Here is a 23,486-nt window from a genome sequence, read left to right as displayed (position 1 = left end):
CAATTCGTGTATCAACGGTTGTAGGTATATGTCTATATCATTTCCTGGTGCTTTCTTGCCAGGAATGATCATGGAAAGCAAAAAAGAGATCTACTTCATGCACATCCAAGGTGGTATATTGTATGGAATTAACACCACCGGCCAGATACTCTAACTTATGCTCATATTTCCGAAGGGATTAAAACCATCGATTGCCAATGCAAGACATACATTTCTAGGATCACTGGCAAAGTCTAGAAATTTCACATCAAATGTTTTCCATGCCTCCGAATCTCATAGGTGCCTTAACCTGCCATCTGGATTTTCCTCAGTCACATGCCACCTCATGTGCTGAGCCATTTTTGATGACATATACATTCTTTGCAATCATGGTTTCAAAGGAAAGTATCTAAGGAAATAATGTATTAAAAATTTTAAATATCAAATATTTAAAGATCGAACAAGTACCACATTATAATCAATTTTATTGAGAATTTCAAATATCAAATATTTAGGGACGGAACAAGTAACACATTATAATGAATTGTACCTGAGAATTTTATCTGGTTTCTTTTTCTACTTTTTCTCATTCCGTACCGACTTATAGCGAGACATCTTACATCTCGTACAAATCTCCTTGTTTGCATCATCTCCCCAGTACAATATACAGTTATTTGGGCATGCATCTATCTTCTTGTAGTTCAAGCCAAGCTTGTTAATAATCTTCTTTTCTTCATAAAAAGGATGGATGGAATTTAGCTTGAGGGAAAGCATCTCCCAGTAATTCCAATAGCATGGGCATCGCCTTGTCAGTCATACCACACAAGCATTTGATATGATACAACCTCACCAAGAATGACAACTTAGAATATTTTGTGCACCCAAAATAAAGAGGCTTATCAGCTTTACTCATAAGGTCAAAAAATTCCCGAGCAGTTTCGTTTCTAAGGAACTCTAGTTAAGGCCCCTCTACTTCATCTTTGTTGGGATCCGCACTTTCATGAACCCCAAAAGCATCACGCACAACATCGTTCACGGCATCAGCTTCTTCCACTCGAACTCCCATCCATGAAACTACTGGAACTGACTCAGCAACCATATCTGGTCATTCCCCATGTAGTTGCCAAAATACATACTCTTGTGGGAAGGGCTTAAAGATCAAATGTTCTCTAACAATATCTCTAGGATGCCACTTCTTGAAATTACATTTAGGACATGGACACTTAATCATACCGTTTACGGCGGTATTGGCAAAAGCAAAATCTGAGAAATAGTTTAGACCAGCCAAGTATTATGGAGTCGACTGGTCCAAGTTAATCCATGACCTATCCATCACTAATATTGCTCAAATTTCATGAACATATGACATGGGAAGCTCAAACAGAGCAGAATCAACACTCTCACCACGGAGTTTGAATTATTCAGAATGAAGGATGGAGAAAGCATCTGAGATCTGGAAGTCAGATTTTCACACCTTATCAATCATCTCACTGCACTCAGAAAGAAGTATAGTCAGGAAGATTAAGTGAGAAAAATCTTAAGTGGTCTCATGAAAGAATGGGAGCCAACAGTAACAGCCATCGAGGAAACAAAGGGAGAATCCATTGGCTCTGTCGCAGCTCTGTTTGGGAGTCTGGCGGAGTATGAGAGCAAGCATAAATACAAAAAGGAAATGAATGAGAAGAATCACAAAGGTATTGCTCTCAGAACTCAAGAGAGTGAAGATGACAACGAAGAGGACCTGAAAGATGATGAAATGAGTCTTATCGTCAGAAGATTCAAAAAATTCTACAAAAACAAAGCCAGAAGGAGGTTTTAATCAAAACGCAAAATATCCACATCTCAAAATGAGGCAAAGGAACCAATCATCTGCTTCGAATGCAAAAAGCCAGGGAACATCAAAGCAGAGTGTCCTCAATTATCCAAGATGAAGGACAAAGAGAAGAAGAAAGAAAAGTTCTGAAAGAAGAAGGCCTTTGTCACATCAATATGGGGAGATAGTTCCTCAGAAGAAGAAGAAAGAGACGACGAAGAAACCGCCAATATTTGTCTCATGGTTCAGGAAGATAAAGATACAGAGACAGTTGAGGTAATCACTTCTGAACCCTCCTATGATGAATTACAATCTGAATACAATGCATTACATTTAGAATTAGTAAGAATTGCAAAGGAGTTGGTAAGCTCCAAGAAAAAAATAAAGCTTCTGGGGAACAGCAAGCGAAGCAGAAAGACAGCACAACTCCACCTCCAGTATGTATGGAATGTGAGCAAAACAGAAGAAAAGCCAAGGACCTCACAAGAACCTTGGAAAAATTCGCTAAGGGCAGTGAAATGTTCAAGGTGATTCTAGGAGCTCAACAGTGTTCAATGGATAAAAACAGAATAGGATATGATCTTGTTCAAGATAAGAGGAAAGGAAAGAAGAAAAGTAGTGGTCGGTCGTATCTTATGTTCTTTAGAAGTGTTGTTCATTCCTCTAACCCTTTTGCATTATGTTCTTATTGCAACCATAAAGGTCATACAACCTCTTCTTGTTATCACAAGAAGAAAGGAACCTACGGGACATTAAAATGGGTGCCCAAAGGTACTTATGTGCCTAGCACAATCCATACTAACCAAAAAGGACCCAAGAAGATTTGGGTACCTAAAACATGATTGTATTGTTGTAGGTATGTCTCAAAGCATCCAGAAAAAACAAATGGTACATCGACAGTGGATGCTCCAGACATATGACAAGTGATACCGAGAAGTTCACATCACTCAAACCAAGAGAAAGAAGCAAAGTGAGCTTTGGTGGCAATCAACCTGGGAGAATTGCTGGAATTGGAGAAATAGGAAGTGACAAAGGAATAAAGGTTGGAGATGTCTACTACGTAGAAGGCTTATGTCATAACCTGCTCAGTGTAACTCAAAGTACCGACAAAAACAACTGGGTGATCTTTGATTCAGAGGAATGCTTAGTCATAAGCAAAGATGACTTGCCACTGAAGAAGGAAGAATTGAACGTAAAGCTGAGAGCTCCAAGGAATGGTAATTGTTATACTATTCAAATTGATTCAAAATCTTCTAAAAATTGTTTTATTAGCAAAAAAGAGGAAAGTTGGCTTTGGCATAAACAACTTACACATGTTAACATGAATCAACTTTCAAAGTTAACAAAAAGGGACTTGGTCATTGGTTTACCTAAAATTCAATATGAAGATGATATTATTTGCGATGCCTGTCAGAAGGGTAAACAAACAAAGTCGTCGTTTGAATCAAAGAAGACAATCTCAACTGAAAGGCACTCCAAATGCTTCATATGGATTTGGTTGGTCCGTTAAGAGTCAAAAGTTTTGGGGGAAACCTGTATACTCTTGTGATAGTTAATGACTATTCGAGATTCACCTGGACTGTGTTTCTTTCCTCTAAAGATGAAACATTTAATGCATTTATCATTTTTGCCAAAAAGATCCAAAATGAGAAAGGTATTTATATTGTGTCAATCAAGTCTGACCATGGAGGAGAATTTGAGAACAACAAATTCGCAAACTATTGTGAAGAGTATGGGATTGATCACAATTTCTCAGCACCAAGGACTCCTCAACAAAATGGAGTTATGAAAAGAAAGAACAGAGTGCTCACGGAAATGGCAAGAGCAATGCTAAATGAGAAAGGAATTTCACAAGTGTTCTGGGCCAAAGCAATGAGCACGACATGCTACATTTCCAACAGAGCATACATTAGAACAGTACTAGGAAAAACTCCGTGTGAACTATACAAAGGAAGAAAGCCTAATCTAGCTCATCTGAAGATCTTCGGCAGTAAGTGCTACATTCACAACAACAACAAAGAGAACCTCAGTAAATTCAATCCTAAAGCTAATGAAGGTTTATTTCTTGGTTACTCTAATTGTAGCAAAGCTTATATAGTTTTTAACAAACGTACTTCACTATTGAAGAGTCAATACATGTTGCGTTTACTGAAACTGAGTCGATTTCAAAACCTCTAGATGATGATGCTGAGATCGTTCAAAATTTTGAAAAATTGAATTTGAACAAATCTTCAAACAAAGCACCTCCAAAAGAGTTTTTAGAAAACAAGGTTGATTCAAACGAACCTCTTTCACAAGAAAATTCAGAACAGCCTAAAGCTTGGAGACATAATAGAAATCACCCTTTAGAACAAGTCATTGGTGAAGTCAATGAAGGGGTCAAAACCCGAAGACAAGTGTTCAATGAAGTACGGTTTTCTGGATTTATTTCACATATTGAACCAACCAATGTTAACGAGACTCTATCCGATGAATTCTGGATAGTTGCAATGCAGGAAGAGCTTAACCAATTTGAGAGGAATCAAGTTTGGGAATTGGTACCCAGACCTAATGAACATCCAGTTATAGGCACCAAATTGGTATTCAAAAATAAGCTCGATGAATCTGCACAAATCGTCAGGAACAAAGCCAAATTAGTAGCTAAAGGCTATAATCAGGAAGAAGGTATTGATTATGAGGAAACATATGCTCCAATAGCTAGATTGGAAGCCATACGAGTACTCTTAGCCTTTGCTTGCATCAAGGATTTTAAATTATATCAAATGGATGTTAAAAGTATGTTTTTGAACGGTTATATTTTGGAAGAAGTTCTTATCAAACAGCCTCTTGGTTTTGAAAATTCCAATTACCCTGATTATGTTTACAACTAAAAAAGCCGTTATATGGTTTAAAACAAGCCCCTAGAGCTTGGTATGAACGACTTAGCAATTTCCTGATAGAAAAAATTTTGAAAGAGGCAAAGTAGACGCTACACTTTTCATCAAAAGAAACAAGAAGGAAATTTTAATTGTTCAAATTTACGTAGATGATATTATATTTAGAGCTACCGTCACACCCTGATAATTTTATCCTAATTGATGAATGATTTGAGACTGACTAAGGTCAAGTAGTATAGTAGACTGGTAGAGGATCCAGGCTATGAGGAAAAATCAGGATAGGGACATAACAGTCATTTTTGAAAAGATCAGTCAAGAAAGGGTAGTATTGGAAATAATGTCCGAAATTCCTGAAAATTCTCAGAAAATCATGAAAAATAGAAAGGAGGGTACAAAATAATGTTTGAGACTTAGAAGATGAATATAGGATAAAAAATAATTTATCAGGGAATTATTTGTAATTATTGGAATTTTTAGTTAATTAAGGAAAATTAGCCAATTTCCATTATTTAAATATATAGAGGCCCCAAAAATTCAAGGAAAAATAGGGATAAATTATTGACATATTATCCTAATTTATAAAATTACTTCCCACCTTTGGATGTACAGAGGTTAGCTTAAAGAATATTTATTACCGAATTATTATTGGTAGAATATTGATTTTTGACGGAATAAAATTTAGAAAATTATAGAGGGACGTAAAACTTGAGAAAAATCATGGAATATTCTTGGAATGAGAGGAATTTAAGGAGGTGTTGAAATCAAAATTTTGTGACAGTAAATTGGACAGGATTGTTGGAAAATTGGACCGAAAATACACAAATAATCAGTAGATTTTACTGAATATTGGATGAGTCATTTTTCTCCCAATTTTTAGAGTAATATTTCGGCCAAATTAGGGGGAGGACAAAGTTGGAATTTTCCAAATTGTTCAAGGGCATAAAGGGAAATAAGAGACAAAACATTAAAATAATATTTTATTACCACATGAAAATCACATGGTGAATAGGTGTCCATCCATGTGTCAATTTCTTGTGGTGTGTGCTCTAGGATTTGTCCATGTGTAAAGTGAAAAAAAATGGATGGCCGAGATCGCATCTTTTTCCCGAAGGGCATTATTGGAATTTTGAAAAATCAAAGCCTATAAATACTCCCCTCTCATGAACATTTCGGCCAAGATGGTTGCTTAGTGAGGGAATGTTGTGTTCTTGAGTTCTAGGAGAGAGAAAGGAAGAAAGAAGAGAGAGAAAGGGAGAAAGCAAAGTTAGACACCTCTAATCGCCGATTAAGGGCTAATTAAGGTATGTTTACCTCCCTAAGTGTTAATTATTTTTAGTTAATTATTTATTTGAGGAAGATTAGGATTAATTACCTTGATTAATTATGGTTTAGTGATAGCTAAGATTAATCATGTTATTTGATTAAAGATTAGTAAGTAATTAAGGTTAGCTACCTTGATTAATTAGTAATTAGTGATTAGTTATGCTAATTGAAGGATCATTAATTATGATTAATCATGTTGATTAAGAATGATTAAGGGTTAATCATGTTAATTAGAGAATGATTAATAGTTAATCCATAAGGGATTAGTGACTTAATCTTAGAGGATTATGTGTATTAATGACTATGTGGCTTGAGGACCTTAATTAAATATTGGATTAAGGATTAAGGGTTACTGATTAACCAAGAAAACATGATTAATCATGGATTAAGGAAGAATTCCAAGACTTTAATTGAGGATTAAGGCTTGGTCAAACCAAAGTCAAAGGATTAGGAAAGGTATACAGAAGTTATAAATTGAAAGGCACAAGGGTAGTATTATATTGAGAAAGAATTGTATACTGGATATGGAATTTACCATACCCTTACTGTATGGTTGATAGGCAATTTTCTGGAAACCTAGGAGGACCTCAAGCAAGGAAAACAGGGAGGAAACATTAAGCGTGGAACTGAGGTAGCGTGAACTTGCAATTATTTTGTTGACCTGCATTTGGTGTTTCTGCTATGTGTGTTTATGTGCCATGAGAATGTTTATGCACAGATGATGTGAACTCCTTGCGATGTATGCCTTGGCTCTTGCATGATTAAGTTTTGACTAGAATGATTATATGCTCCATGATGATGACATGGATACATAATGGTTATGGCATGGCATAAAGACTAGCAATGTTATTTTACTGCATGTAGCATGACATCTTATGCATGTTAACCTGATGGTTGTATGTTCAATGCTACTGGGATTTCTATGAAATCTCATTCATCCTATAACATGATATCCTAGGTGCCACTACTTCCAAGGAGAAGGGAAAAGAAGTAATCATGGCTTGAGGAAATTATGATCTACGTATTGTATTATATGGTTTTAAACCTTTCTTTTCCAAGCCATGTAAGCATATTCTGATCATGAACACATAACACGATACCCTTTTTGGATGTATATTAATGGTAGAGTACCTTTATATGCGAGTATGGTATGCTTATAGTGAAAAACGAAATGGTGCTAGAATTAGTGAAAAATGGGGATAAAAATGGTCTAAATTTGACCAAACTTTGACCAATTAAGACCCTGGTCAAATAGTTGAATTTTTCCCTGAAATTTGGCATGCAAATAGATCTTATTTTTCCCTTTAAAATGACTGGTAAATCATCACAATTGGAGCTCTGTGCAAGAAGTTATGCCTTTCCGAAGTTAGGCAAAAATCCTGGAAAATAGAAAAATGACCAAATGAACAGTACTTTTTTAAATTAAAATCGGATGCGTTTCTGATTAAAGAGGAACCTGAGGTCATTTTTCCTTGATAGATGATATTAAGAGCTTCGAGTGAGACTTGGAACGACCTTGTTTTGATTTTTCTAGAATTAGTTATAATTTTTCAAAGTTATGTCAAGTTTAAGGTTACAGTGAATAGTAATACGAGAAAAGAAATTTTTAAACTCAGATTTTTCAACTCGGTAACCTAAGATTGCGCATCCGAATATCTTAACTTGGCATAATATAAGGTCACAAACGTAAGGTGTTACAGCTACTAATGAGGATCTCTATCAAGAATTTGCCAAGTTAATACAGGGTGAGTTCGAGATGTCAATGATGGGAGAATTAAACTTCTTTCTAGGATTGCAAATCAAGCAGAAGAAAAATGAGATATTCATATCCCAGACAAAGTATCTCAAGAAATTACTCAAGAAATATGGATTAGAAAACGCTAAAAGTGTGAGAACTCCTATGAGCTCAACCATTTCACTAGACGCAGACGAGAAGGGCAAGGACATGAATCTAACCAAGTATAGAGGAATGATTGGGTCATTACTCTATCTCACGGCAAGTAGACCAGATATTCAATTTAGTGTGAGAATGTGTGCAAGATATCAATCAGCCCCTAAAGAATCACGCGAAGAAGCTGTCAAGCGAATCCTCAGATATCTTGTCGGTACACAAAATTTGGAATTTGGTATCTAAAGAAAGGCGCAAAATATCTAATGGGATACTCAGATGCTGATCATGGAGATTATAAGACAGACAAAAGAGTACCAGTGGACAATGTCAATTCCTCAGAGGATTCCTTATCTCGTGGTCAAGCAAAAAACAGAATATTGTGGCAATATCCTCCACTGAATTAGAATACGTTGCCACTGCCAGCTGTTGTGCTCAGATTCTATGGTTAAAACAATAACTACAAGATTTGGGAATCAACTTGAAATAGATTCCAATTCTGTGTGACAACACGAGCACAATAAGCCTATCCAAGAATCCAGTCCACCATGCCCGAACCAAGCACATTGATGTCAGACATCATTTTATTCGGGACCATGTTCAAAAGAAAGATGTAAAAGTAGAATTTATCCCCACTGAATATCAAATAGCAGACATTTTAACGAAGCCCCTTGACCAATAGAAGTTCAATTATTTCAGAAGAGAATTGGGAAAGGTAAATCCCAATGAGTTGTAAGAAACTTCTCATTATCTCTCTAATTTGAGTCTTTAGATTTAAAGTTTTGATGATTAAAAGACTAACTTAAGCATCGGAGTGTATAGAAATTTGTTTTGCAGGAAGCTCTGTTTCATCAGAGAAAAACAGAGGTAAACAGAGTATAGGATAATTGATGAAGACATCGATAATCATGCTGTAAGGAAGGGTTAGTTTATCGATCAACTAATCGATAAATGGGATATATGAAGCCCAAAAAAAAAAAAGAGAAGATGGAAGGAATGCTATCGATAAGCTGATCAATCACTCAATTATCGATCAACGCATCAATCAACAGCCGCGCAGAATATAGTTAAGTCCAGCAAATGGGTAAGAATTATCGAAAAACTGATCGATAAATTGTTAATCGATCAAATGATTGATAAAGCAAGCCAGGTACGCATTTTTACTTAACATTTATAGATAACATGATCGATAATTCATTGCTCAATAACTTGATTGATAATTTCCTTCAATGTTCTTATTATTTATCGAACACATGATCGATCACTTATTGATCGATAACTTGATCGATAAATTTAGTGTTTATAATGTTTATTTTTTTGAAAAACCCCGTCAGTTATCGAAGCCCTAACCCGATAAACCCTTCCCCTGTTCCTACGCAACGGTCCAAAACTCACTATTCTATTAAATTGTTGTTCCCTTTCCACTCAAAATAACTCCTAAAGCATCCTCGTTATCCACCGAAACCTTCAAACACTGTTTTCACCAATCAAATCACCAGAATCCCTCGGTACAACAAAAAATGGTGAGAGTTAAATAGCCTGGAAATGATCGAGAAGAACACACAGAAAAGCAAACCCAGTCTAGAGATATTGCCACTCCCGGAACGAAGAAAAGATATAGACTCAAAGTAAGGCAAGATCCTTTGACGAAAAAGGGGGTACTGAAAATAAGAGAGGGCCAAGTCGAAGGAGCTGGGCAACCTACACCACAGAGACAGTCTGCACGCTCAAAATCCAAACTAACAGTTGTGACTGAAGATTCAAAAACAGAATCTGATAATGAAGCTTCAGTTCAAAAAGTTGTGGAGGCTGCACTATAAGCTCCTATACCTAAACAACCACGGGACAAGAAATAGAGAACAGATGAGAGTGTGCCTCAATAATCTTCTGGCCAAGGTATACATTTTGAAGCATATGAGATATTGATTGGGAACTTAGATCAAGATGTCAGCTTATTAAAATTCAAAGTTGATTTCGCAACTAGAAAGTTCTGTCCTATGGTCTCTGTAGATTTAGACAGTCTGAAAAGGAATAAGAAAATTAAGTTAGACTTGAGTAACTCTTTGGCATACTATTCTAACTGGTTGAGTATTGGTGGTGAATACTGCCCTGAGGTGGTCAAAAGATTTTATTGCAATATGGACTCTATAAAAGAGTATGATGACCAAGATAATTTAGTGAATAATTATCTCACAACACGACTCAAAGGCAGAACCATTACCCTCACTTCTGCCAAGATAAATGAGCTCCTGGGAAATCCTGAATTTGTCAGAGGAGGGGATATGAATGACATAAAAGCATATAAGATTTTGATGCAGAGTGATAGTTACCCAGGAGAGCTGAACTTCCCACCGAAACAAATGTGTGATTATTATAGAATAATCTACTACATTTGTTCAAGGAGCATGGTAAATAAGTCTAGCAGTTTCTCCTACCTAAATCAAGATGACTACCTACTGTTAGCCAGGATAATCAGTGGGGAGAAGATCAATATTGGAGCGTTGATTTACAGTGAGATAAAGGATTTTACCCTCAACAAATCCAAATCCACTCCCATCCCCTATCCTCGGCTGGTAACATACTTCCTCCAAGCACACAACATTGCACCATTCAAGCCTGGGGAGGTTAAAGTAAAAGTTCTTGCATTTGGAATTAACCAGCTCAACAAGATGAAGATTCATGTGCCCTTTCGATCTTCCCAAAAATTGGCAAGAAAGGAGAGAGGAAAACAGCTAATGACAAGTGCTTCAAAGGGCTACGATGAAGCTGAATCCTCTACAGAGCCCCCTCAAACCTCAGGTCCCTCATTTTATGGCATCTCTATTCGAAATATTTTCCAAACTGAGCTACAAGAGTTTGAGAAAAGATTATATGCCACGGCTAAGGACTATGGGAAAATATCTGACAAGAAATTTGATGGCCTTTCCAAAATTTTAGATCTTCATCGCCAAGCCATGGTAGTTTTAGAAAAGAAAGTCTCACAGAGGTTTGATCATGTTGAAAGAGAAATCAGAGATCTAAAAGGGATGGTGGCCTCTCTCTGTAATTTTTCTGCACCAAGCACTTCCTTCAGTTTTGAAGACCTGCTTTCACACCCACCATCTCCTCCTCGTCCTCAACCAGAACCACCTACATCACCTACATCCACTTCTCATGTTTTTGCTTCACCATCTACACCTTCCACCTCTCTCACTCCTCCTCCTACTTTAGCCCTTATCACAATCCCTTAGTATACTCCCTCTATGCTACTTCCATCCATTCCTCAAACTGTCTCTCCATTTACTCAGCTTCCTCCTCTTCCTATCTCAATCACCTTGCCTTTCCCACCTTCTGATGCTGACAAAAAGGGGGAGAAGAAATCTGTTTAGTTATTATTTTGTGTTTCATGTCTTTAATCTGTTTAGTTATTATTTGTGCCTCATGTCTTTATGCTTTCTGCTATGTTATGATTCATGTACCTCTGATATTTAATCTGAATTCTAGTATTCAAATTCTGGTATTTACCTGTTATCTATTATCAGTAGTGCATTTTTGTCAGTTTTCTTATCTGTTGCAAATTTTATTGATTTTGTGATTAGAGTTACACTGTTAACTAATGATATATGATTAATTTTACACCTATGTTTTGTCATCATCAAAAAGGGGGAGAATGTTAGATTTAAGGTTTTGATGATAACAAATTAAGGAATCTATGTTTTAGTAAATTAATTGATCACCTGATTGACCAAGGATTTATTGAACACTTGTTAGATAAAGTTCATATGTAAAATGATAACTCTATAGAAATATTAATCGATAACCTAATGGATAAATCAATTCTGTATGTGTTGATCGATCAATTGATCGATCATTGCTAACACTTTTTGTGTAGAGGTTTGCTGAAAATTATCGATCAATTGATCGATAATCTAGTAATCGAAGAACTGACAGATAATAGGACACAAGTTTTGGTAAGTGTTTATCGATCACTTGATCGATAAATGAGTTATCGATGAGAAGACAAATAAAAGGTAAAACTTTCCACTGTCATTGTATTTATTTGAATCACCATTTATCGATCACTTTATCGATCATAGCTTTATTGATAACCTATTCTATCATTGCATAATATCTCACATGTTTATCGATATTTTTCTTCTGGTTAAGTGCTTTTGAAAATTACTTTATCGATCACCTGATCGATCAAATGATCGATCATCACATTTTCTCTTATTTAAACTATTTAAGACTTTCTTTGATCACTTGATCGATCATCAATTTATTGATAAAATGATCAATCATCCGCTCCACTGAATATTCTGTTTTCACATAACATGATCGATCAAACTTGCTTTTGGGATTTTTGAACTGCACTTCTCCACTACATCATTATCAATTACCTGATTGATAAGTCTCTGATCGATCACTTACTCGATCAATTTAGGATTTATGCTCTTTATGGAAATCTTTGTGAAATTGCGTTTTATTGATCAACTTTCCTATCATCCATTTATTGATAAATTATTCGATCAATATACTTTGAAAATAAATTCTCTCTTACTTACCTTTATCGATAAATTGATCGATCAAATATTTTCTGATCACTTACTCGATCAATAATCCAGCTCTTTTCATAACAGAGGCAACAGTGAGATTTAAGAATATTCTGAATATTTCTCTTCGAGCTTTTCTCAGCCTTGATGATTATCTTAATATTCTATTTTAAGGGTTTCAAAATCATAGATGACCTTGAGCTATTTTTTTCTGCATATTCTCTCCGAAGTTAATCTGTCCATTTATCGATCACTGGATCGATCATTTATATAGTTATCTGTCCCAAAATCTTTCATCTTTATTAATCGATAACATAATCGATAAACCAGTTATCAATCATATCTTCGATCAAGGTTGTTCAGTTTCAAGTTATTGAATCTGATGTTTGATTGATTTACTTCTCTCTCAACATAAGAATATTACTATCATTTTATTAGTTATATTCCTGAATATCATTCTGGAGGAAAAACTTATTAGATTAAAGTATTTCTACAGATTACAAAGAAAGTTCAATGGTCATCCAATGGTTATTCAGTAGCATGTAGCCTACCATGTCAGAAGCATTAAATGGTAAATACCGTTGCAACTGAAAAAACACGCAACCGAACTCTCAACGGCTAGAAGCTCTTTCGTCTAACGGTTATTAAACTTCCTTAACTATAAAAGGCGCCAAGAAGCATTGAATGCAGGGAATTGAATACACGAGCTACCTTCTGCAAATAACTTACTGTTGCATTCAATACTCTGTTCTTGTTTGTACTGAACTTCAGTGTTTCTCATCCACTTACTCTGTGAGAGAGTTTTACATATCGTCTTTAATCACCTTCTGAGTGAAACTTAAGAGTGTGGACTCTTGAGTGGGTCTGTAACCTTATGGGTAGTAAGGGGAAGTGATTGAGCAAATCAATTGCTGTACTGCGACACCAAGAGCCCGATTAATCTTGGAACTTAGTGAAATATTTAGAGGTGTTCTGAGGACTAGACGTAGGTCAAGTAGTTGAGACTGAACCAGTATAAATTCTGTGTCTACTCTCTACGGTGAAATCGCTCTGACTTACACTCTCTGTTTTTGTTTAGCTTACTGTTTTTTAATTCGTAAATTTTATAACTCACCCAATTCACCCCCCTCTTAGGTGAAACTGCCACTAACAGGAGCCTTCAAGTTCATGATGGAGCAATAAGGAATGAAAGAGAGAACCAATGTTATTGTGAAAAGGAGGTGAAAGGGGAGTAACCACGACGATGTGATGGAGCAACGATAGAGAGTGTGAGAGTAGAGGGGAAATAGGAAAATGATATAGGAGAGAAGAAGGAGGCCAAAGGGGAAGTTAAAAAAAAAAAAGGGGGGAGGTTTAGGATTTGGTAAAAGGAAAATATAGATTTTTCAATAAGAAATTGTAGGCATCGAATCAGACCAAACCATCTTGTCTAGAGCATTAGCCTGAAATTCGGTCTGACTTGATGTCTAATCCAGTCTGGTCTGGTCTGATTTCTTGTTCGGGCTACTTGTTTTTGAGTTGGACCATACCAAGTTTTCTCAGTCTGCACATCCCTCCCTAGAGCATGGTATGTGTGATGGATTATGGATCATAAGAGCACTAAAAGAATTAAGGCTTACACCAAACACTCTAATCCAAGTAAAGCGTTAGAACATGTCAACTTGAGGGATGATAAGAAATCCTATTCACCACGAACAAACAAAGCACATGAACATTGGTAAACACTTTATCAAAAAGAAAGAAAAAGCTAGAATTATAGAAATATTTCATGTTCCAGCACATTGTCAAGTAGGGGATCTATTCACTGAGGCTTTACTTATACCTCATATTGAAGATTCCAGAAGCAAGTTGGAAATGATAGATATCTATTCGCCAACTTGAAGGTGGGTGTTGCTTTGAGTTTGGGCCTTAAGCCCGGTTAGAGTTTAATATTTAAAGTAGTGTTTAATATTTATTATCTATAGATTTCGGCTGTTATCATTAGGATTTAATGATTTAGTTTGATTTGATTTTGATTTTGTGTAATCAGAAGCCATCATATTACCATTAGGAAACCTACGATTATCATCTCTATATATGTAACATTTGTCTTTAAATAAAATAAGTTTTCTGGGCAAATTATTCTACATTTTGGCTTAGTTGTAAGTTGTTCAAAGAAATTTCTAATAATCAGTCATTAGAAATCAATTTTATATATCATAATTCAAGAAACTCTATTTGACAAATTAATTTTACCCACAATCCCTTCTTTCTATTGTGGCTTAGGATGAATCATGCTAACCCTGGTGCTCAAGAGAACGCCATTTATTTTAGGGCACCTATGGTGAAAACATGATGAATTTTAGTTTGGTGTATATCTTTCTAGGAAAATCATTTTGCAAATATCCGTAATTTTTTCCTCTACTAAATTCTTTAATTTTGTTATATTAGCATTTCTTTTATACACGTTATATTAGCATAGTTATCCCATATATAATGACTAACAATGCTAACAAAGTAAAGTTATAGAGTGTTAGAAGAAGTGCTCACATTTAATGCCCAATATTACCTTGAAGAGAATTACCTCTCACAAGAAGATACTTATATTTAGCACAAAAAAAGAAAAAGTAAAATTATAGAGCTTATGATGCTAATAGAGCAAAATTAAAGAATATAATAAAGAGATAAAATAATATAAATACCAAATTAAGAAGTTGGAAAAAGTATAGCTACCTAGGAAATTATTTTATCCCCCATTTTTTAGAGTGTTTATGGTGGATGAGACATTTTGTAGAGAAGTGTAGGTTTGGCTTTTCTTTATAAAAAAAAAAAAAAACGAAGCCTAACGTAATCATTTAGAGTCATTAAGCATGTTGAGTGGGTCTCACTTACCTTCAGCGTGTTTATGTATGTTTCTATTACTGGTTAATTTCTTTTTTTTTTGGGTAATCTATTACTAGTTAATTTGGCTGACCTAATTTTTGTAAAGCATTGAAAGGTTGGGAGTGGAAAAAGCAAAAAGAAGATATTATGCAACGCCTATTATTGGTTTATAATCGTTAGTCATTGCTTAATACTATCTCCATTCCCTAATATAAAAACTAGACAACTAATTTGAAAAAATTAAAAAAATTAGTCAAGTTAGTTATTTGTAACAAATGTGTGCTGACTTTCCTAAATTACTTTTATTTAATCATGTATATTGGAACTATATTTGGGTGAAAATACCTTACAACCAATAAGGATAGTTTTGAAAACACATACATTATAAATTTGAAAGATAAAATGGATTCATGTCTTATATTTAGGACCAACAACTTACTTTTATATTTATGACCATTAACTAGTTCTTACATTAAAGACTAGAAGTAGTATTATTATTTTTCTCTTTTGGTAAGTTAACGCATATTAGTTTTTTTTTTTTTTTTGTAATGGAAGCACGTCTCATTCTTCTTCTCCATTCAAACACAAATAAAAAGATACTTAAAAAAAATATTCGGCTTTTACAGGTTCATGTAACCAATACATGACACATTAACCCAATGCAAAATGAACAATACAAACAACTCATCCCGAGATAAAACAAATGCCTTAGAAACAAAACCAAGATCTAGTAAAAAGAACTAATCTTTCACAACATGATGAATGAAAATTCAAATTCTCGTTGAAAGATATACTTACATTTAGTATCCCTCAATATGTTGAAGAGGATTGCCTATAATAAAAAGATATTTATTTTTAAAAAAAAAACCAAACTAAGACTTGAAGTCTAAACACAAAATAAAGCACCACTACCAACAAGTTGTTTGTTAAGATGATAGCAGGCTCATTCCATAAGGGGCAGAACACGACTTCGAACCTCAAAAAACGCACTTGTTGAGATAGCTTTAACTTTAAAACTTCCAACCCAACATAAATTAATCTAAAGTCCAAATTGACTTAATGATAATATGAGTTATTAAAAAAAAAAAAAAAACCACTACTTCACACCAGCCATATCGCTACCATCAACCACATATCATGGAGAAGAACCAAGACTTCTGCATGCAGTTGACAAGGTGCAAAACAAAAACCAGATAACAAAACCAGAAGCATTAGTTATTATATAAGAGTATTACGTCCCTTCATCCGATTACTTCTAGAAGTCCGAACATGGTCAACATTTTCAATACCCTCAAATGATCAACTTCACGACTATGGGTGAGAAGAACCGATTTTGGTTAAATTAGATTTATAAAATAAATCTTATTAAATTATGATTTACAAAATTGTTTTATAACAATTGATTATCAGAAGTCCTTTTGAATAGCTTATGGCTTACATCAAAAACAAATTTTAGCATTACGAGAGGGATTTGGACCATTTTTAACAAAACCAATATTTTGCTGTATATAATTGGTTAATTACAAATTCAGTCCAAATCGGCAATGACTATAAGAGTCAAAATCATGATTTTCTTGGAAAAGACCCAAATACTCGTATATATGCTAAAATCAATTATGAACCCAAAAACAAACACCCTTATATATGCCACAGTTAATTATGTATCTAAAATTATGGTTATCTCATAAACTACCAAACTCCTTCATACATATCAAAATCAGTTATGAACTCAAAATCATATTTATATTATAAGCTACTATTGTCAAATTTTCAATGTCATAATTAATTTTGGCAAATCATTTCTGGCCTGTGTTTCTCTCTCCCATCAAGCTCTAAATTTCCAGCTTGTTTCATGTGTTTAAAATTTACAACAGAAATATTTGGTAAGAACAAAACAAGACAAAACAAATAGAAGGCGCACTGTAAATGGTAAATGAGGATTTGTTCTGATATAGTCAGGTTCCTCCAGAGTGGAGACTTGCCTCATCAGAAAAAGCATTTCATCCTAATTGCATACAACATCAGAGTAAAAGGCTATGGTCCTCCTTTCACAGTTTTGTATACTTAGTAATTCAACATCAAAAACCTCAAATTGTTTTGAGCTGAAAAATGTCGAAGGTCCTACCTGCACACCACAATATGAGATTTCATATTACATTTAAATACAAGGTAAGTTTCTTATGATGTGCTACTCGTCTTCTGAAACATAAATGGAATGTATTGAGGATTGTAATTTATGGAATATAAACTCAAGTTTAAATGTTGCATTTTGTACAATAAAAACAAAGTTAAGTTCTTGAAGTGCTCAAATAATTCTAACCATTCAGTTGGTTATCAAATATTCACCTTGTCCACAATCTATTTGATTATTACCCCACTGAAGAATGCCTATACGTCGTTTTTTTTGGTAAACCTATACGTCCTTATTTAACAAAAGTAATAAAAAGAGAATAGACAACATTGAGTTATGATTATGAGAATGTAATAAAAATTTTGAAAAAAGTGAGGAAATGATAGCTTTATTTCCTACTACCAATTAAACGGGATCAAGTGTAATCAAACAATTGAAAAATTACTGGTATTTGCATTTAGAGCCGTATAAGATCAAAATTTAACCTACTTAAAGGACTAGATCTTAGGTGATCATATTTCACAAAATGCAGACCTTGTTCCCTTCACATCGACTTTGCATCCTTAAGGTATTCTGATTCTCAGAAAATGCTGCATTTGATCATCATTGAAATGGGAATCTAGAATGTACCTAGCAACTGTGGTATACAGAATTTCCCTACAGCAGTATACTTGCTTATACTGGAAGTAAGATATCTATCAAATAAACAAGGTTGGTAGTAAGAGTTATGTGGGGTGTGAACATAGGTCAAATGTTTAAAAAAGTCTAGAAACTTGAAAACTAATAATTTTTGACGAAAATCTCAGTCCTCCACTTGAGTTCACATTTTCTAGACCAGGGCCACTATATAGACACACGCACACCTTTCCTTGCGTGTTCTCTCTTCCAGCTGGATCCAAGTATGAGTTAAATTATGAGCCTTTTACTGCTGATACTCAACAATATCGTGTGCATAAAACACATGACAAATTTCGTAGTAATAATTCAAGGATCACACTCCAAGAATGGTCATCACCAAAAGGAAAAAACAGCAAGTTAAAAAATGGAGAAAAAGGAAAAATGAGAGATTTGAAAACTAACCGGCGGTCCAAGTTCAGGCGGAATGACAATTCTTCTCTTACCACCAGGTTTCATATCTCGAATTCCTTCCTCAAATCCTGCATTAGTCAGTGTATCACTCAAACTTTTTCACTCTTTTTCAGGTTTTTCAAAAGATAAAACAAAAAAAAAGGGAAAAGGATGAATTTACTTCACTATATAGTTAATATGGTGGATAAATTACACATTAGTACCTATGCTTTGTCTTGTTTGCACTCAAGTACCCTGTAGTTTGGAAGTTTGCATTCTGGGAGCATGTAGTTTAAATCATTAACACGTTAGCATCAGTGCAAGTTCTTCTATTATCTTGTGGATGGAATCCTTCTTTCCCTTATTGTGACCAACTAGAATTGCAAAGTTGACACACAACACAGTACCACCAAATTCTGCCTCTAAACAAAATTCCAAAGTTTATTGGCCCAGACTCCAAATTTCCTTTACAGTGGAGACCAAAACTCCTTCCTGTCAAATAGAGATCCCAAATATGAATCATGACACAACATCTTTCCTAAATTCCCCTAACCAAATTCTCAACATCCTCGTAAAATCTCTAATTTTGTATGGAGTGAAAACCAAAATCACTTCATTGGCTCATTGAAATTTCTAATTTCATACAAAACCGGGAAATTAGGGCAAATTGGAACACTTTCTGCAAAGTAGCAAAATGCTTGAGGGAGGAAAAGTCACTGATGATGTAACAATAGCAGCACATGATAAACTTAGTCAATTAAAAAAAAAATAAAAAGATAAACTTCAGACCTGGAACCAAGGCATTCGTACCCAAGCGGATTCTGGCTGGAGAATTCTGTAAATAAGTGCTGTCAATACGACGTCCAGATTCATTATAGCCAATATAGTGAAAAGTGACCTGCATAAGTGGTAAACTTTAGAAGGCAGGTTATGATGAAAAATTAAATGTATCTCTTATGCTAGATAAAATAACACTTAGTGCTATCCCTCTCTGCAAAGCATGATCTGTACTTTATTCAAAACATATTTAGTCAGATTACTGAATGTAATCTGTCATTTAACTCGAGTTGCACAGCTAAAATTGATATTGGACATTGATTCAAATCGTATATTGCCTCCTTAATCAACCGACTATCTTATCTAGTCGTCAAGTCATGATCTCTTACAGAAAAAAGAAACAATATCAATTTAAAAAATGACAGGGAGCATGCAGTAAATTACAATTTCATGTAAAGATCCTTTAAAATTTTCACATAAAGGAGTATTTTATCAAATGCTAAGGAAGCATCCGTACGTGGCAGCACAACAAACTCAAGTATCTTAAGTATTACATTGGGCATTGCATCCTAAATTTATATGAACACCCGACATATACACCATTCAATTTTTTAAATGTATTTACTTCATAGTTTCTAAGGAAGAATAGTAAAGAACTAACATAAGAAGCCAAAGAACATCATAGTTTCATCAACAAGTCAATCTCCTAACAAAGGAATCCTTCAAACCCTTGGTAATAAAATTTAGGACTATTGTCAGAACATTGCTAAAACAATGATCTTTTTACCGAAGGTGATGAAGATTCACTCCTTGGCCAGCGAAGGGGGAATCTAGCAGAACAGCATTGGCTAATGCAAAGAAAATCACTTTAATATACAAATCTGAACAGAACAAAATGCCATTAAATTCAATACAATATCCTATATTTGTTTGTGTTTCATTTCCTTTTTAAGAAAATAATCAATAAAAGACACCCGAAGAATGCGCTTTCATCATTCAATACATGTGGGAAGTAAAAGTGACTTTTGATACCCTAATATGATATAGTTAGGCTCATTTCAGGATCTCAAAACTCCAAAATGATCATTGTGAAGTGAAAACAGTTTGCACAGTTAACAGGAAAAAGGTTTTCAAAAAATTATTTATTTTCTTACGGTTATCATCATATTCATTTTAGTAAACATTATACCTCACCAATAACAACAATCAGTCATCAGTTTTTTTATTCCTCTACTTATCCCAACAAAGTCAATCATCTTGATATATGGCTATTTATATTGTATATGTCAATGACTGGTTCAGCCTAATAATTTTAAACTATTAAGTGAAGACTCATAATTAATTTAATAATCTAACATAATGATTTACACGCAAGCACATAGACAAAACCAAATTAAAACAAAAAAAAAATTATCACTTCCACTAAAACTTATCTTTAATTGAGACAGAGAGCAGAAAGGATGACCACTTGGTCAGATAAGATTTAATACCATGTCATTAACAAATTCAATTAAAATATATATATATATATATCCATTATTATGTATCAATTGAATAAATGCCTGTTCTTGATTTCATGTGTGAACCAATCACATGCTAGCTCCATATTAGAGGATTGTTATGACAATACTTCATTTGAAACAATGCCGAAAGAAGCAAGGTGCTGCCTACTGGCATAATTTGATTGGATATGTATTCTTACATCTACAATTCTCCTGTTACATAGAACAAAGGATTCTATTGTCTTGACATTTGCTCTGCTTTACTTGAATTGGTTTGTTTCTCAAGAGCAAGTTTCTGGGTGAAAAGTACAAGCTATTAGGAGAACATCAAGAATATGTTCTATAATCTATACGTGTGTATATTGATAATAATTGCCTTGCAGCCTTCCTAAGCATCAAGGAATTTTTTTAATATCAAAAGGAACTAAGCCTTTTTCCATTTTACAAAACCATACATAGAGTTGTCTCCACCGTCAGAATTTACAAGATAATTCTAGTTCCCATTCCAATGCTTGTTGCCAACTTTTTCTGAGTTCTTCTGATAAAACTTCTGACTACAAAATTTAGACAATTAAGATATTTTAAGGACAGAGAATTTGACATGAGATTAAACTAGTGAAGATGCAATAGATTTAAAGAAAAACCTGCTGACCATCCTTTGGGCAATCACCTTTCCCAACTTCATAGTCCCGGTATATGAGCCCTGAATCACGCTTTACATAGTTATCAGATGTTACTACTTTAACTTCAAAACCTGAAACACATACCAATTAATCAATGTCAACTAACTTTTAAGATATTTATTATTAACAAATCTCAGACGAAGCTCCTGAGTTTGCACTGTGTTGGCTCAGAGATAAGTATTTCACACTGAGTTTCATTGTATTGACACAAAAATCTAACAGATCACAAGGCGCAGAATAGTGGAGCATTCCCTTTTACTCATTGGAAGTAACATTGTGACAAAATAATGGTACACATGAGATTATATACCACCCACTGGCTAGGGCACATACAAAAATATCATTATCATACCAGTAGACTTTTAAAGAGATAGATTTAGTAGAATTGATACCTTCTCTAACAAAATTTGGGAAGTCGTCAGGTGCATTATTTTCTTTCTGTACCCGCTTATTTTGTTCTAGCAAGCGTTTCTCATCAAACGGGTTCTTACTCTTTGTCTTCCCGTAAGAAGATAAACTTGGAAAAAAACTAGTTGTGACGAAAACAGCAAGCAGGAATCTCCGCCTCAATGTTTCGTTGGCATTTAATATGCCACTACCCTGCACTCTATCCATACAGATATTATTAATCACAAGAAACCCAAGAAGCTAAATGGTTCTTTCATGAAATTTCACAGAAAAGCTGTCGGTCAACTGGTAAGACTCTTACGGGTTATCTTTGGAAATCTGATTTGTGCAGCCATGAGTCAGTTGTTTCCTTTGAGAAAAGAAAGTTCTTTGCGTGGAACAAAAGAAGATTGCTGCAAGAAAATTAAAAGCCATACTCAAGAAGTTCCCAAAGGGAAACTCATTCCTTAATTTGCCACTCGATAAATTCAAGAACCTTGCAGAAAAACTACGAGCTCCAACTAGTTCAAGGTATCTAGCTAATCCACATAATTTTTCCTCCTCACATTGGAAGCTGAGAAGCAAAAGCCATATCATCCGAACGGAAAGATGCGTTTCCTAAATTTGATACATTGCTGAATAATGCACTGCCAGTTACTTCGGCCAAAATTTGGAGGCAAACCCTTAACTCACAAAGAGAAAACAGTCTAATAATACTGATACAGTATCACTTATGGTACGCTGTTAGAGAGTTGATAGTTAAACATGGTGGAATGTGATAAAAGGGAGCAACAAGTGGCTCAACATGGATACAAATTAAAATCAAAGACGAATACGAACGTTAGAAGAATAAGAATTCCCATTCCCCAGGAACAAAATGAAAGCCAGTGAAATTGCGGCTGTGTGTGGCGGGGGGGGGGGGGTGGTGTGTGAGAGAGAGAGAGAGAGGGAGGGAGGGAGACGTACAGGGGAAAGATGGCTTCTGTTTTTGACCAGCGGGGAAAGATGGCTTCAGTAGGAAACAGGAAGCAGACGATACCATAAGCATGGCTGCCGAGGAGCGCAAAATGGCTCTTTCCAGTTGCTCCTCCGTGTTATCCTGAATCGGTTCTTCATGCTTGCAAAACTAATTCTCTTTTATCTCTCTCCAAACTAAAAAGGCAAATTATCCGTATGAATTTAATTAGATTAAAGTGCGCCCAACACTCCGAACAATTTTTCCAAACACGCCCAATGTTCTAAAGTAATTTCAATGCATTCACTGTCGTAAACCAATTAGAACAGTACATCCATATCCAGGTTAACAAAAATATTATGTTTAACCATTGGCTTGTTGGCTCAGCTTAAAATTGACCTAAAAATCCTACATGAAAAACACATAAGCATCTCATGTGTATTATTCTGACTGAATATTCAATTTATTTTCTCTTCTTCTGACATTTATGTTTTGTCAATTTTTAAATTTAAACTTAAAAAAAAAGAAAGACCACCGATTCATCCTCTTAAATCCTGGTATATGTACCATTGATTTAGTTCCATTCTTGTCTTTAACATTTTGGGGGTGTTTGGGTGATAACCCAAACCATGGTTTGGGAAAAAATCACCCAAACACCCTTTAAAAAACCAAAACCATGGTTTTGGGAAAAACAAAAAATTTTTGCTTTT

The 23,486-nt window shown here is 34.8% G+C and overlaps 1 protein-coding gene across 2 annotated transcripts; it reads right to left on the bottom strand.

Moving 5' to 3' along the window:
* Positions 1 to 16,999: 16,999 nt before the first annotated feature.
* LOC114713601 (peptidyl-prolyl cis-trans isomerase FKBP20-2, chloroplastic) lies at positions 17,000 to 22,915 on the bottom strand. Of its 2 annotated transcripts, none has more exons than XM_028898271.1 (7): positions 22,819 to 22,915; positions 22,144 to 22,235; positions 21,827 to 22,041; positions 21,396 to 21,505; positions 19,262 to 19,370; positions 18,485 to 18,561; positions 17,000 to 17,398 (listed from the first exon to the last, which is right to left on the bottom strand). In XM_028898271.1, the coding sequence occupies exons 1-7, from the start codon at positions 22,867 to 22,869 to the stop codon at positions 17,279 to 17,281; spliced, it is 774 nt and encodes a 257-aa protein (XP_028754104.1). In that variant the 5' UTR covers positions 22,870 to 22,915; the 3' UTR covers positions 17,000 to 17,278. The 2 variants fall into 2 exon arrangements, with proteins under 2 accessions (XP_028754104.1, XP_028754103.1); XM_028898270.1 differs by having other exon boundaries at positions 22,144 to 22,234; positions 22,788 to 22,914.
* Between the last annotated feature and the right edge of the window lie 571 nt (positions 22,916 to 23,486).

This window comes from Neltuma alba, unplaced genomic scaffold (assembly GCF_004799145.2).
Source record: "Neltuma alba isolate B1F8T4 unplaced genomic scaffold, ASM479914v2 tig00011439_pilon, whole genome shotgun sequence".
Lineage (NCBI taxonomy): Eukaryota > Viridiplantae > Streptophyta > Magnoliopsida > Fabales > Fabaceae > Neltuma > Neltuma alba.
Note: the sequence above shows the minus strand (reverse complement) of the source record. Positions and strands in the feature narration are given on the sequence as shown.

Coding starts and splice junctions, on each gene's coding strand:
- LOC114713601 (XM_028898270.1), bottom strand. CDS start 22,869: ATGCTTATGGTATCGTCTGCTTCCTGTTTCCTACTGAAGCCATCTTTC. Junction 21,506..21,826: donor CCCAAATTTTGTTAGAGAAG/GTATCAATTCTA, acceptor TATGTGTTTCAG/GTTTTGAAGTTAAAGTAGTA. Junction 19,371..21,395: donor GCCCAAAGGATGGTCAGCAG/GTTTTTCTTTAA, acceptor CCACTTATGCAG/GTCACTTTTCACTATATTGG.